This window comes from Carlito syrichta, unplaced genomic scaffold (genome assembly GCF_000164805.1).
Source record: "Carlito syrichta isolate Samal-C Ts95f unplaced genomic scaffold, Tarsius_syrichta-2.0.1 Scaffold315821, whole genome shotgun sequence".
Lineage (NCBI taxonomy): Eukaryota > Metazoa > Chordata > Mammalia > Primates > Tarsiidae > Carlito > Carlito syrichta.
In genome coordinates, this window is record NW_007259917.1 from 36,977 (window position 1) to 54,027 (window position 17,051).

The window sequence follows — 17,051 nt, forward strand, 5'->3', positions numbered from 1 at the left end:
GATGCCTAAGAAATGAATCTCTTGTGGCAGAATGACAGGAACCAAAGATCCAGTTGAGAAGGTGATTCTGGGTAAGAGAGGAAGCCTGCTGGTGAAAGGCAGTTTCCTCATCTGTAAAATGGGTGTAATACTATTCACTTGAGAGCTTTTAAGAGGATCAACACATTGCCTGGCACACAATAGGTGTTTAGTATCTGGGAGCCACTGCTCATAGCAGCCTTTGAACCACCCGGTGTTGGCAGCTTGTGGGGCAAGCCCTGCCCACTACAGAGTCAGAAGCAAGGTGGGAACCCCTCTGCCAAAATGAGTGTCTTCAGGATTGAAAGCACACTCAGAGAACAATCAGAAGAGGCCTCTTCTTCCTAGGAGCTTCCCCATCACCACTATGAAACCTGGGCTGCGTTACATAAAAGAAGTCATCTGAGCCAGGCTCGGTGGCTCAGCCTGTAATCCCGCGCCTTTGGGAGGCTGAGGTAAGTGGATTGCCTAAGCCTGCGGGTTCGAGACCCGCCGGGGCAGCGAGACCTCATCGCTACAATAAATCAAAAAATTAGCCGGGCGTGGTAAGGCATGCCTGTAATTCCGACTACTTGGAAGGCTGAGGTGGAAGGATCGCCAGAGCCCAGCAGGTCAAGGCTGCAGTGGCCGGGAGCGGCCACTGCACTCCAGTCTGGGCGACAGAGTGAGACTCCAACTCAAAAAAAAAAAAAAAAAAAAGAAAAAAAGAAGTCATCTGACCTTCATTCTACTTTGTTTAATTCCTTCTACGATCTGTTCCATCTGACGCAAAAACTGGTCCCGCGCAGCAGGGGAGGCCATGGCTCTGAAAGAAAAATCAGGAAAGGTTGTGACCAGCACACAGGACTCTGAGAAAGGGGCAGATGTCAAGGAGTTAGGCCTGTACCCAGATTATGTCCCAAAAGGCAACTGGGCCCTTGCAAGATACAGTGGGCCCATGAGCCCTGAAATCCCAGGCAATGAAGAATTCTAAACCTCTCAGGAAGGCATGGAAACCAGCTTGTTCTTATAACTGCATATCAATATTTTCCCATTTTCTCTGCAACTTTAATATGTATTTTCTTAAAGTAAAATAAAATGTGATTAAAATCAATAAAAATTTTACTTTATGGAATATACTGGTTAAGAAATAAATTTCATTTGGTTTTTAAAAGTTTTGAGACACTGCTCAAGATTTGTAGACATATTCTGAGATTTCCTAAAACCAGGGCTGAGAAAATTTCCTCTTTCTAGAAGCAGTAGTTAAACGAGATAGTTTCCTGATATCCTAAAATCTTTCTCATCACTGCCAGCTCTGCAAAGGGCAGTACACCAGGAGGATGAGATCTCTCTCTCTCTCTCTCTCTCTCTCTCTCTCTCTCACACACACACACACACACACACACACACACACACACACACACACACAACCACACACAAAAAAGGATTGGGAATTCTTCCAAAAGATGAACTGACATAACTCTTCACAAACACACTCAAGCTGTAGGCACTCTCAATTATCAGGAAACAAAAATAAAAGCACCATTTTTAGAACTGGCACAAGGTTGCATGTTACGAACTGAATCTGAATCTTATCAAGGAGCTCTGGGTTTGCTTTTTTTTTTTTTTTTTAAATTTAAATTAGAAAAGGAGCTTAAAATCTAGAACTTGTAATTAAGAGCTCATTCTTAATGTGTTCCCAGTCACCTGCATGCGAATAGCAGAGATCTGTGCTAGAAAGAAAGGAAGTGTGCTATCCAGGAAGCAAGCCTAGGTGGTGGATGGGCCAATGGACATGCTTGAGGGATGGTATGATTTGGGCACAGGTGGACCTTGCCACCCAATTTTTGGAGGAAAAAATAATTCCTTTCTAAACAAAGTAGTTTAGAGTAGTTTTTAACTTAAAAACAAAATCTACTACAAAATTTTAAAAATCTTTTAAAAAATTATGTAGATTATTTCATAATCTAAATTTTAAAGCATCTCTATGTCCTCAAAAACAAACGATATTAATCTGATCCTACCAAGACAAGACTAACATACAAAGAAATTATAGTAAGTAGGCACAGTCGAATTATTTGAAAGTTAACTTTTTTTTCTAAGCTCTTCCTTGCTGTTTTTGAAATTCATTCTAATGTCATCATGTTTTTGCAGGAGCTGAAGGACAGTACAAACCATGATACATTTGCACTTAGCAGAAGGGGTGTTAAGAATCACATAGCCAGCAGCATCAAGTCTTGCATGTACCTTTCTCAATCACACTATGGCAATACCAGGTGGGCTGAACACAAAGCCAGGGTGAACGGGGTATTTATAGGAAGCTAGACTGACAGCACTTACTGTGAGAAGTTCTCATGAATCGAGTTAAGCAGACTAATCTGGGGAGGTAAACAAAAACAAAACTGTAAGTAAAAGGCTGAAAGATTCCTATACTACCTCAATCCTTGATGCTGCTTCTGAAAGGAACACACACTCTGTTTATGAAGATTAAAGTAACACATTAAAGCAACATGTTCTCAGTCTCAGTCTTCCTCAAAGAATCTATCTCCCTTAACTCACAGAAAGCTCCCTCTTCCTACAACACATTACCACAGGAATGGAGGTCCAGGGTTCTCTGAAGGAATCCAAATTCCATCTGAGAAGACACCAAGCTAACACTAGGGCTCTTTGGCCAAGGGGCCACCATAAATCCCTTCCTATCTTGTTAAACCCTGCAGTTTATTTTCAGAGATATCAGCTTAGGCGAGTCAGTCAGGGTAGAGTAAGGACTCTAAGTCCATTCTGTTCCTTCTCACAGAATCTTATTAATTTGGCCAGCTGCTGGGTGGCTGAGCACCTCTGAGGGCATGCATCATTCAATGCCCCAGGGGCACTGCCTTAACCCCCACAGCAGGCCCTCTACCTATAATGATACAGTCCTGGGAAAGGCTCTGGTTAGAGAGTACAAAAACCTGGGTCTTCTTTCTGGCTGTCTAACTACTCAACCCGGAGGCTCAGAACTCATTAATTACCATATTTGAACTTCAGGTTCACAATCTGCAATGTAGAAATATTTCCTGTCCTTACTATTCCACGGGGAAGTTTTAAAGCTAAAATATCAGAAATAAATGCATTTAAAATAAAACACCTAACTTATTCAGATGCAAAGTTCTAATTACATTAACATGACTTGGAACTTATTTATTTATTGAGTTGGAGTCTCACTTGGTCGCTCAGGCTGGAGTGCAGTGGCATGCTCACAGTCACCCCAGCATCGACCTCCTGGGCTCAGGCGATCCTTTCACCTCAGCTTTCCAAGTAGCCGGAACTACAGGCATGAGCACTACCAAGCCTGGTTAATTTTTTGATTTATTGTCGAGATGAGGACTTGCCAAGTTGCCCAGGTTGCTCTCGAACCCGTGGTCTCAGGTAATCTCCTTACCTCAGCCTTCCAAAGAGCTAGGATTACAGGCTTGAGCCACCACAACCGGATGTGGCTTGGAATTTAGAAGCCCAGTCCCTTGCTCTATCCCCTCCTTGACCCCTAATTCTCCTAGTTTTTTTTTGTTTTTTTTTTTGAGTTGGAGTCTCACTTGGTCACTCAGACTGGAGTGCAGTGGCTGCTCCCGGTCACCACAGCCTCGACCTGCTGGGCTCCGGCAATCCTTCCACCTCAGCCTTCCAAGTAGCTGGAACTACAGGCGCGCGCTATACCACGCCCGGTTCATTTTTTAAAATTTATTGTAGAGATGAGGTCTTGCCAAGTTGCCCAGGCAGGTCTCAAACCCGCAGGCTCAGGCAATCCACTCACCTCAGCCTCCCAAAGGCACGGGATTACAGGCTGAGCCACTGAGCCTGGCTTCTCCTAGTTTTTAAAGACTGCAACAACTTTAAACACTGCTGATGAAGAAAGGTCAATGGGGTTCAAAGCCTTCTGAGAAGTGGCTGTCCTTTCCCTAAGTTATGGTTGGCAAATCTTCCCCTTGCTAGGTAGGAAGACTCCTAGGTAGGAAGGTTAGGGTGTGGGGCAGAGATATTCCCCAAGTCTGATGCAAATACCACCAAAAACATTTATCCATGCAAACATTTACCAAATGCTAATTATGTGGCTGTCACTGTGTAAGGCCCTGGATACAGAGACTGATAAAACCCAATCTTCCCTTTCCTCAGGGAGTGTCCTCTAGAAGGTGAGAGATTTATCTGGTTTGACTGACAATAAGCAATAAGGGTGACAGAATTACAGCCTCAATTTGGGTTCAGGTAAAAGATACATCTCTAATATTGTTAAGGTAGTAATTCGTGCAGGTTGCAAGGTGATGACAAAACGAAAACACATTCTGTCAACCTCAATATATAACGAGAATCCACCACATGCAAGAAACTTTACATGTTCCCATTTTGTCTTCATTATAATCATCACCCACCCACAGGTGTTATCCTCATTTTATAGGTGAGAAACATGAGGTCAAACTAAAACCCAGGTCTGACTGACTCTAAAACCTGTGCTCTTTACTACACTCTCTGCACTACATTGTGCTGCCATTGTGAAGACCAGGACTGTTCTTTTTACAATCAAACCACAGCTGATACTCTGCCCCAATCATTTTTCATTCAACTTGGGGGAACCTTGTACCATGAATTTAACTGGAAAGAGTCACAGAGTAAGATGGGGTTGGGGGGTGTCCTTGGCAACCACTTTTCACCCCTGCTTTTGAGTTTTACAATCTTTTTAGTTCATGCCTACATCTGTCACTGATAATTAAATATCTATTTTTTCTGTGTAAATATAACATGTCCACGATCCCTATTTCATCTAGCTGGTTCCTACCTTTCTTTAAAACTTAAACTTGTCTCACGATCTCCAGAGGTCCTATTATATGCCTTTTAATGATGGTACTTCTCACACACTCGCGGACAGCTACAACAGCTGTCCACTGGTCTTACTTCACCCCAGACAGTCTGAGCTCCCAAGGAATCCTGCACTTTCTGATTCTGTTCCCCGGCACTTGGCATATAACAGGCCTCTTTCCACCACACTGAATGCACAGTTCTAGACATCAAGTTCATGTGACTTCCTGTAGTCAACTATGCTGTTAGCTGCTTATGTGATTAAGCCATTTGCTTTTTATAAAAGTTCTTACCTCTTTTTCCAAATAAACCTTTTTATCATCCAGAGTATTATATAAAGTAAAGAACTGCTTGGTTTCTTTGTGCACTGCTGAAACTGTAAATGCAAAGAAATCAGCATGTGAATAGAAGAGGTAACAGAACAACCTAAGCACCCTCTCCCCCATGAGGCATACAACCAACACTCAGGGCTCTCAGGGCTAGGTGAGCCCTCTCTGTGGAAGCCCCATAGTACACAAAAAGAATCACCCTGGAAGCTCTTAAAAAAGGCTGAGGACCAAGGAAAAGAGAATGCCTGCAGGTGGGACCCAGGTGACAGTGTGTACACAAAGTTGAAAACCACCACCACAAATGAACCAATCACCTTTACCCCATCTGGCTCAAGAACTGGGTGGTGGTTGCAGATGTTTGATAATAATGTCTTTGGTGTAAAAACATCCTTATCAAATTACTTTAGCATGACTGAAATATACAAATGCAAGGTATTATTATTATTACTGCTAAAAGCCATGAAGCAAACAAGAATAGAAAATTAATGAAAAAGGTTTAGCTTAAGGTAGAAACTATTTTCTGCTGAAAACTGTCATTGTTGATGCCTGCCTCTGAAATCTGAGTTCAATGTGATGACTGGATTAAATCTCAGGCTGGTAGGGCAAGACATGTAACAGGAACCATGACTCCTCCAATAGGGACAGTATTCTTTTTTTTTCTTTATTGCTTTTTGAGTTGGGGACTCACTGTGTCACCTAGGCTGGAGAATGGCTCACAGCCAACTCTACCTCTTGGGCTCAGGCAATCCTTCCACTTTAGCATCCTGAGTAGCTGCAACTACAGGTACACGGCACTACTTCTGGCCAATTAAAAAAGATTTTTTTTGTAGAGACAAGGTTTCACTATGTTGCCCAGGCTGGCCTTGAACACCTGGGCTCAAGCAATCTGCCTGCCTTTTGCCTTCTAAAGTGCTGGGATTACAGGCTTGAGCCACCACATCTGGCCTACAGTGTTCTGTCTTGTACCAGGAAGGATGCTTGAAAGACTAAGTCCTCAAGGCAAAATCTATGGTGGATTTCGAAATGCCAAGTGTGAATTGCAGGGTAGTGGCATTCTGGACATAGGTACTGGCTCACAGGCCAAAATGCAAATTATGAGAAGGGTGGGTACTAAGAGCCTGCAGGGGAAGGTGATGGTGAAGTCAGCCCAGATGATGCAGGACTATGTACAGGGTATTCAGGGTCCCAAAGACTATCCAGCAAGTTATGGGGAGCTACTAAATATTACAGCTTCTAGAACAGGGGTGTAAAATGATTAACTTTATTTTTGAGAAAGGTCTCTCAGGTAAGAGTGCAGAGAAGGAATTAGACCCTGGGCAGCAATAAGAGGAGGGAGGCTACAGCAGCAGTCAGAAAAGATGGACTTGAAAATTACTAAGAAACAGAACTGGTGAGCAGCGTAAGTCAAAGGACTAAGAGGGGTCCAGCCTGGCTAACAGGAACATGGGGTCGGAAGGCTGAATCATTCTTATACCTGTTGAGTTTGAAGCATCAGGGGACATGCAAGAGTGGGAGCCTAGAGAAGTGGTGATTAGTTCTTGCCTGGGGTGGGGGGCTCAGGACGGATTCACAGCATCTGACTGGGTCTTGGAAGAATTTTGCCTGACAGAAAAGGGGGGATCAAGGTACAGAGAACAGAAGGAGTCAAAGCGAAGATGTCAAAGTTCACAGTGTGCTCACAGGCAGTGTGTGGACTGGAGAGGCCACAGTGAGAATTCAGAACAAGAAATGGGTCCAGGCAGCTACTCAGACTCGGGCGGATCCCAAACATAATACCGAGAAAGGCTTCAATCCGCAGGCCCTGGGGGAGCTCCTGAAGACCCCTCAGCAGAGAGAGAAGTGATATAATCAAACGTGTGGCTACGTGACTCAAAAGAAGTGCTGCAGGCCAGTGGATGGTCATATGGCTGAGACACAATGCAAGTAAGAGCAGATATGGCAGGAGTGGTAGAGAAAAGCAATGGCGGCTTTGAGGGCCACCCTGAGTCTGAGGAGACAAGGTCACTGACTCAGGCTGAGACAGATACAGTCCTGGGTGATGGCGTGAATACGATGCTACTAAGGGTAAGACTCACATTAGCCAGAAAGTAGTGAAGAGCAACGAGTGAGGGCTGATCTATATAAACGGGGGTCACTATGTTTTTCTATGTGAGTTGAAAAGGGGTATAGGAGCTCAAGGGAAGGCTGCGTAGCCAACTAGAATGAGGGCTGGTCAAAGTATCATTCTAAGAGCTCGACTGGATTCAACAGTCTGTCACGGGAGGACAGTGAGAGTGCCCCAGTGCTGCTCCTAGGCCTGTCGAGCACACCTGATGACGAAACAAAGTCCTTTCTGGTGGTGGCATGCATGGACTGTGCTCTATTCCATGCTCTCCCGTGCTAAGTGGGACAGAGCTCCTTGCCTCCTGTCCCTCCCCAGCCTTGAAAGCTTGTTTGTGGCCGAAGCACCTACTCTGGCGGTAGAGTTCAATAAATCTCTTCTGATACTGTATTAGCTCTGCTCGGCTGGGCACTTCATCAATCTTGCGGTGCAAAATTGCTATTTCTCGATTTCTTCGAGCCTAAATGCAAAAGGGAGAAGGAAGCAACACTATTTGGTAAAAGGCTTTACATGGTCTCTGGGGAACCAAAATATTGCCGGCACCTCCCGACCCCCCAATCCCCTAGCCCAACCACATGCCCTAGAAACGCGAGCACAACGTTCTGCCACAGGCTTGAAGGTCTCATTGCAGATTCTGAACAAGTTTTCCCACTTTCCAACGTGTGGGAAGGGGCATGGCTGTGAGTGAAACCACAGAAGTCACCAAATTAATGGACCAGGAAGGAAAACTCTGAATGGGAAAAACTTCTGTGGGCAGAGACAGCCCCAAAGGACTCTAGTGCAGCTAGCTCCACTGTCAGTTGAGGACAGGCGATGACAGGAATGCCTCCCAGATGACGAGAAGTTATGTCACCCTTCTGCCTCCACATACACTCCAAATTCCTCAGCCTGGGCTGAAAAGCCCCTACAGTCTCATCCCCAAACACCTTTCCAGCACTTTTTCCCTTTGGTAGTGTGAAGAAACTGCCCTGCTGAGTGGGTCTAGGAGACAGGGCACTGTGGTGTGGTGTGGTGCAGGGGCAGCTGCTGTGGGAGCGGGCAGCTCACTCCTGAAGGCTCCCAGCGCACAGCTAAGCAGGCTCTCCACACGGCCCTTCTCCTGTGCCTGTGTTCCACGTCCAGCATGGCCTCCCACTCTTGGGGCCTGCTTCACTGGCAGCAGCAGATGTGGATCTCTGATTCACTGAGGAAATATGAGCCTCCAGGTGGGAAATCTACCATCAGCTCTGGTGACCAAACCCCAAATAGCGTCTCCAGAGTTCTGGTTAAAGGGAAGGGTGTATTTCTCCCTTGGGCCAGGGCTACACTCCCTGACACTCCCTTGGGCCAGGGCTACACTGACATCTTTTTTTCCCCCTTAGGAATTGTACGATATAACTACACAGTTTTTTTTACCACATCTTTAACTTTTGCCTATCTACTGGCTCCTTCTCATCAGTATTAAAATATGCTCGTCGCTCACTCCTTAAAGAGCTCTTCCTAAAACCCTATCACCTATCTTTTTTTCCTTTTTTTTTTCTTTTGAGTTGGAGCCTCACTCTGTAACCTGGGTTGGAGTGCAGTGGCATGCTCATGAACACCCTAGTGTCACCCTGCTGGGCTCAGGCAATCCTTCCACCTCAGCCCTTCAAGTAGCTGAACTACAGGCATGTACCACCATGCCCAGCTAAGTTTTCTTGATTCATTGTATAGACGAGGGCTTGCTGAGTTGCCCAGGCTGGTCTCGAACTCCTGGGCTCAGGCAATCCTCTCACTTCTGCCTCCCAAAATGCTGGGATCACAGGCGTGAGCCACCGTGCCCAGCTAGCCTATTACCTTTCAACTACCAGCCTCACTCTCTTCCCTTTCACAGTCAGACATGCTGAGAGCCACACACCCTCAGCGTGTCTACCTCCCTCACCCCAGCAGTCCTTCAGCCCACAGCAAGCAGGTCCTCCCAGTGCCCTACTGAACTGCTCTTGCCAAAGTTACCATGAACCTTCTCAGGGAAATATCTAACGGACACTTCTCAGATGCTAGCTTTTCTGACTTCCTAGTGGCCCTTCTCATTCCTCTGCTGAGCTCTCTGCTCAGCCATCACAAGTCTTGTGCTCTTGCACAACACTAAGTTCCATGATCCACAGCTCGGTGATCCTTGCCTCTTGTCAGTTCATTTTCATGCATCTGCATGGTCACGACCTGACTCAGGCCGTCAGCAAGCCACTGGCTTTCCTGCAGCTTTCCCCTAGAGAGTCTAAAGCCCTCTTAGTAGGTGACATGCATATGAACTCCCTTGCACTTTGAAGTATATGGATATGTCTTGGTTCTCAAATAACTAGCCGGCTCCTAGAAGATTGTTCATCTCATTTACTATCTCTGAGACCTGATGAAATGCTGAATAAGTAGTAAGCACTGCCAAAAAGTTTCCAGATATGCAGCCGTACTGTTCTGATTTTATTTAATTCTCTCTTTACAGATTAATAGAGTCTGTATGAAAGATAAACTTGACTCTCCTGAATTTAACTATTTAGCTCAGCAAAATAAATAGGGTCCAGAGAGAGAGGAAACAGGATCTCACTGGCCCCTGAAGCCCTTTGGCTACTCCCACCAGAGTCTGGCCTGTCAATCTCAGAGAGAAGAAGGGCAGCCTGAGCCAAAGTGCAACACAAGGAAACTCGGCTTGTGAACTTCCATGAGATGAATCCTGGAAATGTAGAGGATTTTTTTAAAATGTAATTTTGACTCTATGTGAATTTAGTTCTAGAACTAACTTTAAAACCTACCTGCCCCATGTTTGATCCCATTCTCACAAACCGATGGTTATCAAAAGACAGCCAAAATGGGCACTTAATTTCAGAAAATCAGTAGTAGACAAGAACACTTTGGGCAAGTACTTACCCCTTTGAGTCAATTTCTTCATAAAGAAAATGGTTATGATCCTCACTTCCACCTTGGGTGAGGATCAACTCAAAGGAGTGATGATGTAAGTAACATACCAATGTGAGACATTATTACTAACATCTTAAATCACTGAGTCACATCACACAGAAAGAAGACTGGTGAGCAGCAGCCTAGTCTCTCCAGTTCTTATTCAGACTTTCTAGTTCTGTCACAGGATATTCATACCTACTTCGAAGCATTTATATTTTTTTTTGCTTGTTTTTACTTACTTGTAGTAAACGTATCTTGTAAAGTTTCTCTTTCTCCATATGATACCGTCTGTCTAGGTCTTCCTAAAAATTGGAAAACACCACAATTATAGCGAATAGAAAAACTTCCATTCTTTGATGGAATCTTTGAAAGTTGAGTATGTTTTAATCATAATTCCCCCATTCTGAGCCCTCAAGTTTCTTTTCTTGAATGGCCAAGTTTAGGATCTGGGTCTTATCTCATGTGAGACACTTGAAACCCTTTGACATCACGTTATAAGAGCTCTTCCTTCCTTTAGAATTAAAGCTGGATCCAGTGTTCTTAAATGAAATAATCTCCAAATCTATGTGCCCTTCTTCCATATCTCCCCAAAAACCTATGGCTATTTAAAGTTATATTAACTCATTTTTTTTTTTTTTTGAGTTGAAGTCTCACTCTGTCACCCAGGCTGGAGTACAGTGGCACACTCATGGCGATTGCAGCTTCAACTGCTGGGCTCAGGTGACCCTTCCGCCTAAGCTTTCCAAGTAGCTGGAACTATAGGTGTGTGATACCATGCCTGGTTAATTTTTTTTAAAAAATTTACTGTAGAGACGAGGTCTTGCCAAGTTGCCCAGGCTGGTCTCAAACCCTTGGGCTCAGGCAATCCTCTCACCTCTGCCTCCGCCTCCCAAAGTACAGGTATGAACACTGATCCCAGCTGAATTTTTTTTTTTTTTTAAATTCAGTTCCTTGGTTGCACTAGCCACATTTCAAGTGCCTGGTAGCCACATGTAGCCAGTGGCTACTGTACTGGACAGTACAGATACAGAACATTTCCATCATAGCAGAAAGTTCTTTTGGACAGCACTGATGCAGAAAATAGAGAAAAACTAGGTTGTCACTTAACCCAAGGAGGTACAGCACTGATGCAGAAAATAGAGAAAAACTAGGCTGTCACTTAACCCTAGGCTGTCACTTAACCCAAGGACATGGCTGGATGGTTAGCTGCCTCAGAAGGGTCAGAAGTGGCCCTCTTCCCCAGTATGGGGGACACAAACACACATGCATGCTCTCACACTCGATCTCCCCTACAAGGCTCAGCTGCAGGCAAACTCCAACAGACTTCCCTGTAGGAGTCCCAAAGTCCATTCTAGAAGACTGTGCAGGCCCAAAGGGAAGAGAACCCTTAAGAAGTCAAAGGGTTAGGCTTTTCCTGTTTTTCTTTTCTTCCTCTTATTACCTATCTCCTCCTGCAGGTTTGTTGGCATGCTGAGACCACTGGTTTAACTCAGAATAGGGATAAGCACACCACAGCCTGTGAGCTGAATTCTACAGTCATTGGGCCAAACTTGCCCCCTGCCTATTTTTGTTTTATTCTATTTTTAGTTTTTTGCAGAGATGAGATCTTGCTATGTTGCTCAAGTTGGTCTCAAACTCCTAGCCTCAACTGATCCTCCCACCTCAGCCTCCCAAAGTCCTGTGAGTCACCACGCACAGCATCTCTGACCATTTTTGTAAAGTTTTATTGCAACAGAGCCATGTCCAGTAATTTACATATTGACTATGACTACTATAGCAGAGCTGGCTGACGAAGGTGAAAATATTTAATATGTAGCCCTTTATAGGAACATTTTGCTGACCCTGGTATTTGGTACAATAGAAAGGGAAGTGTTTTCCCTCTGTACCACTCCCATCCCTCAGAGCCTATAGTATATGACCAGTGTGTGCAGCCAATGCAGGCCTCACCCTTATCAGCTGAAGGCAAAATGCCGGCATGCTGGGCTGGGAGAAAATGCACCAGAATGAGGGGCCAATTGTGTCAAATGGGATGATGTCCCTGAAAGCCCAGCAGATGAGGCAGTACACAGAGAACATTAAAGCAGGCATGAGAAACTGTCACAGGAGAGTGCAAAGTGGGTCACTCTGCCCCCAAGGGACACCAATCCTGTGAACAGGCAAAAACTTACATTATGAATCATCACAGAGGTCAGGGCACCAGGCGGCTCTCCACTGGAGAGGGTCTGAAATGATGAAAACACAATAAATACCTTTCCTGAGTAGAGATAAAAAGAGATAAACGCAGCGGGTCTAGATGTAGGAAGGGGCATGACTGCAGCTGAGAAATGCTTTGACACCACTGAGCATGTCCGAAGACAGAACAGAAAGTGAACAGCCTGTGGATGAGCCCCAGGTTTTAAATTGTTCTTAAACGTCCATCCATTACACACCAACAAGGTAAACTGCAATTCTTTTTGAACTTGGGTAAGAATGCCTCTTTCAATGCTGAAAAGTAAAATCCAAGAGTCTGTGATTTGTGCAGACTCAAGAAACTGACTGAGCCAATGTTCTGAGTCTCAAAGCATCCAAGTTTTAGAAACAACTGGAAAGAGGCTGGGCAGCCAGGCCCCAGGGCACTGCTGCCTTCCTGAGCTCTGCCACTTAGCCCGGTCAGTCCCCTCCCAAACGTGGAGTTGTGTGGCCTGGCTGGAACGACACCACCAGTCATGACAGCGAGGAGGCCCCTTCACGGCCTTCGTCTTCCTGCTGGGTACAGAGTGTCCTGTACAGCCACGTGCACAGTCCAGCAGAGAGCACTGGGCTGAGAGCTGGGACACGTGGGCTCTGGTGTTGGGTAGCTCGGACCAAGTCCTGCCTCCCCCAGACCTTAAGTTCACCATTGCTACAAGGAGAGGAGGCAGTAGATGGGTTCTAAGGCAACGTCCTGTCCTCATATCCTAAGCACAGGCATCCTTAGGAAATAAGCTTTGAATAAAATATGAGAAGGGAAAACAAAAACCAGGGGATCTCTACAATCTTTCTTGGTGAGAAAAACAGATTTAATTTTTCAATTTAACATTTGACAAAAATATATGCTAGTTGCTTGGAAAATCCTTTGTTGGCCAGACATGTTCCCTAAACTTAGAATGCTCCAGAAAGTCTGGGGCTCTTGTATCAAACCCAACACTGCTTTCCTTTTCTATGCTTGTTGCTGCCTCTTGGGAGTACAGCATATCTTCTGGGCAGAAGAGGAAGAGAGTGAAATGGGTAAAATGGAAGAAAATTTAAGGAATGGATTGAGTGGGAAACAGAGCTTAGATGCTTCCTACAAACATTTCCTCCCTGTATGGATATAGAGCCTGAAGTTGTATCATCTGGTAATTCCTGTCTGTGCTACTGTCTTCCACATGCACTGCTGTCTTTTACCTCCAAAAGGAGGAGAAAGGAGATAGGCACAAACCCAAAAAGATCACCAGAGGAAAATACTTGAGAAATGCATATTTACAAGACCAGGCTAAGTTGGGGCTGACTTATCAGTCCTCTAGAAATCCTTCCTCCAAGTTGTAGGAGCGGCTACTGGTCTTGAGAACTAATTCAGAGCCTTTACCTTTTCATCACCACTTGGTGCTCTCTCAGCTTTCAGGTTTTCAATTTCTTGCTGCAGTCGTGTCATCTCCTCCTTTAAAGCAATACGAATATTTACAAAACATGGACAAATTAGTAATTGAATGCAATTATTTAACCATTTGATCCAGAAGTCTTATTTTCACATTTCACGAATTTATACTAGGACAAAAAGTCAGTTCGGATCTAGCTGCCCCGATCCCCAATGTTTAGCCTGGGAAATTCTTTTCGGAGGACAGAGGCAGCTATACCTCAGTCAAAGCAGGCCTTTCTTTCTAAAAAGCTATAATCACTGGAAAACAAAATGAGTAAGTTGGTTTACAGCCTAGTTCCAATCAGCCTTATATTCTTTCTCTTCCTGTCAGGGCCTCAGCTTTAGCAACCTGTCTACCTTATCTGGGCCCTTTCTGCCTGGAGCTCTGCCTCAACAAGTCCCTCTTCAACTTGCCATCCTACCTGGTCCTTACGTAAGATTCAGTTTTGTGGTGGCTCCTGTGCTGGATTGGCTTTTCCTCCCCTGGAGCTCACTCAGAACTCACTAGGTCTCATTTCTTGCTTCCTACTGCAATTACCTGTGCACGCATCACCCCAACGACTAGACTACAAGTTCCCAGGTGGCAGCAGCTGGGTCTTATTCAAGGGACATACAGACCTCCCAGGTTTTCAGGACAGCCCTGAAAAGGTCATCTATCAAAAAATATGATTTTTTAGAAGACAACATAAGGCTTTTCTTTCAAATACCTTTGCAAATTAGATAGCACTGTTTGTAAGACTGTGTTCTCAATTTGGGGCTAGGTTCACAGTTAGTAATCTAATTTACTTTTGGTATCCTTGGAGAGCATCCCAGGGTGCTCTATTCATCTTATAAAACTGATGAATCTGCTTTTTTTGTTGTTTTTTGTTTGTTTGGTTTTTGAGTTGGAGTCTCACTCTGTCACCTAGACTGGAGTGCAGTGGCCGCTCCCGGCCACCGCAGCCTCGGCCTGCTAGGCTCCAGCGATCTGCCACCTCAGCCTTCCGAGTAGCCGAAATTACAGGCATGCGCTACCACGCCCAGCTGATTTTTTTTGATTTATTGTAGAGATGAGGTCTTGCCAAGTTGCCCAGGCGGGTCTCGAACCCGCGGGCTCAGGCAATCCACTCACCTCAGCCTCCCAAAGGCGCGGGATTACAGGCTGAGCCACCGAGCCTGGCTGAATCTGCTTTTTAAACTGAACTTGGATAGGATGCCACCACAAAACAAGGGGAGGTAAACTAAAAGATTTTATGAGTCCTGGCTTGTCTGCTGACACCAAACAATACTTACTCGACAATGCGCTTTAAACTCCTGTTCCTGACTTTTCAGATTTTCATTCATGGCTACAAGTGCTCTCAAGTTCTGCAGAATACTGAAGATAAGACCAAAAAGATGACATATGGCAGGCCATTTTATGAATCACAGCTAAAACTAGATCCCCAGCTAAAAAAAGACTCTTTTTAATTTTCTTTGTCTTCTCTAAGAGGAGATTATCACTCTCCACAAATGATAATAGCTTTCATTTAGCTGATGCTATTATTCATTCATAAACCCAACACCATCAGGCCCGATACAAACAAACATTACAGATTCCAGAATTAAATGTCAACTACAGAAACATCAATGAGTTTTAATAGTATGGGGTATATTTAATGATACCAATTATTCAACTGTATTCAGGGCATATACAATATTGAAAACTATTTTTAGCACTCATTCTGAAAAGGAAACAAGTTGCTTAAGGCCATTAAAAGCACTAATTTGAAAATTAAAATGCCAAGTATTTGACTGCACTTTGCTCTATATCATGAAAAAGGTTCCTAATGATGAAGCCAAGTAATATGTGGATACTTACTGCTAAAAATGTCCATCAAATCAGAAATGCTCATTGTGTGCCTGAAACTTTTATGACTTCACAATCTCAAATAAGCAACACCTAGGAAATTTTACCACCCAAACAGTCTGGAGGTCAAATGTTAAATGCTTTCTCTCCCTTAACGACAATAAATTTTACATGGAAAAACAAAACAAAACAAAACTACAATAGCTGTGTCTTGACAAAAAGACTGTACTTTTTCTCCCAAAGAGATATATGCTGTTAAAAATCTGGTAACAACAGCGGGGGAGAAAGGTAGCTAACACAGGGTAGCCTAAGCACATCTTAGCACATGCCTGAGCAAGAGTCACTACTTTCTGGATGGGCATGTGAAATGAACTGACCTGTAGGGACCACGACCGATGGGCTTTGGCTACTTTGTCCTGTGCTCCAACAAATTAAGCCACTAAGTATTGGCAAAGTTACTTTCTTCAAAAAATAAATAAATAAACGCACGCTAAAACCTCTTACCTTGGATCAGCTTTGGATTCTATTTTCTCGAGGGCTGCTTGCTCTTTGTCCAGTTTCTCACTATAGCTCTTTAGCTGCAAGAGAGAATACAGGAATCATTGCGAAGAAGTTGGTAGTACAGAAGAATGAGCATTTCCATCTTCCTTCCCTCTGGCTCACACCTGTACCTTACATCCAAGAGGAAGCCAAGAACATTGGATTTGGCTGTACACTGAGAAAACAGATGGCCCAGAGAAATGGGATGGGGCTGGAGAGACAACCTGAAAAGGTCAAAACCAATCTCTTCTAGACACATTCTGCTGGTTAAAAAAACCCCTTAGCAATACCTTTATTTTTTATTTTGATGTTTTAAAAAAATATTTTATTTTAGAGTCAAGAGGTACATGTGTAGAACTGTCCTATTAGTATATTGCATGATGGGCTTCAATTGAGCCACCAGCTAGGTGGTGAATATGGTACTTAGTGTGTGCTTTTTCAACCCTTACCCTCTCCTTCCCTTCTCCCTTTAGAAGTCCCTGTTCCATTGTCTGTTTTTCCCATCCCCATGGTAATGCTTTTAAATCAGAAGAACAAATGAATGGAATGCCAAAAGTAATGCTGAGAGCAAGTGCCTTTGCTAACAGGTGGGAAGTAACAAGAACGGCTACGAGAGGGGCTTGGGATTAAATCTTGTAATACCAACATCATGACTATTAACAGGGGGCAGGGTTAGGCCTCCTAATTTCTTAAACAAGTTCACCTTTTTTCTGAGACAGATAATGAGTTTTTTTTAAGACACTCAGATTTTAATGCATAAAGTATGTAGTTGCATCACACTACAGAATACTAGGCCTCTATTTTTTAAAAAAAGAGTAAAAACTTTTACAATGATCTCTAATGTCTATTGTTAGGTGAAGAAAACAAGGCGCAAAGACCATGAGC

The 17,051-nt window shown here is 44.1% G+C and overlaps 1 protein-coding gene across 1 annotated transcript in view; it reads right to left on the reverse strand.

Annotated features, from left to right (window-relative positions):
- The window catches only part of CCDC93 (coiled-coil domain containing 93), a 92,590-nt gene that overhangs the window by 9,749 nt on the left and 65,790 nt on the right, over nt 1–17,051 (reverse strand). The window contains exons 13-21 of the mRNA XM_008073313.1: nt 16,131–16,204; nt 15,074–15,155; nt 13,751–13,822; nt 12,333–12,386; nt 10,404–10,466; nt 7,606–7,714; nt 5,118–5,200; nt 2,338–2,375; nt 739–823 (exon numbers count right to left, since the gene is read on the reverse strand). Coding sequence (XP_008071504.1) covers nt 739–823; nt 2,338–2,375; nt 5,118–5,200; nt 7,606–7,714; nt 10,404–10,466; nt 12,333–12,386; nt 13,751–13,822; nt 15,074–15,155; nt 16,131–16,204 — 660 coding nt within the window. The remainder of the gene's footprint in view (nt 1–738; nt 824–2,337; nt 2,376–5,117; nt 5,201–7,605; nt 7,715–10,403; nt 10,467–12,332; nt 12,387–13,750; nt 13,823–15,073; nt 15,156–16,130; nt 16,205–17,051) is intronic.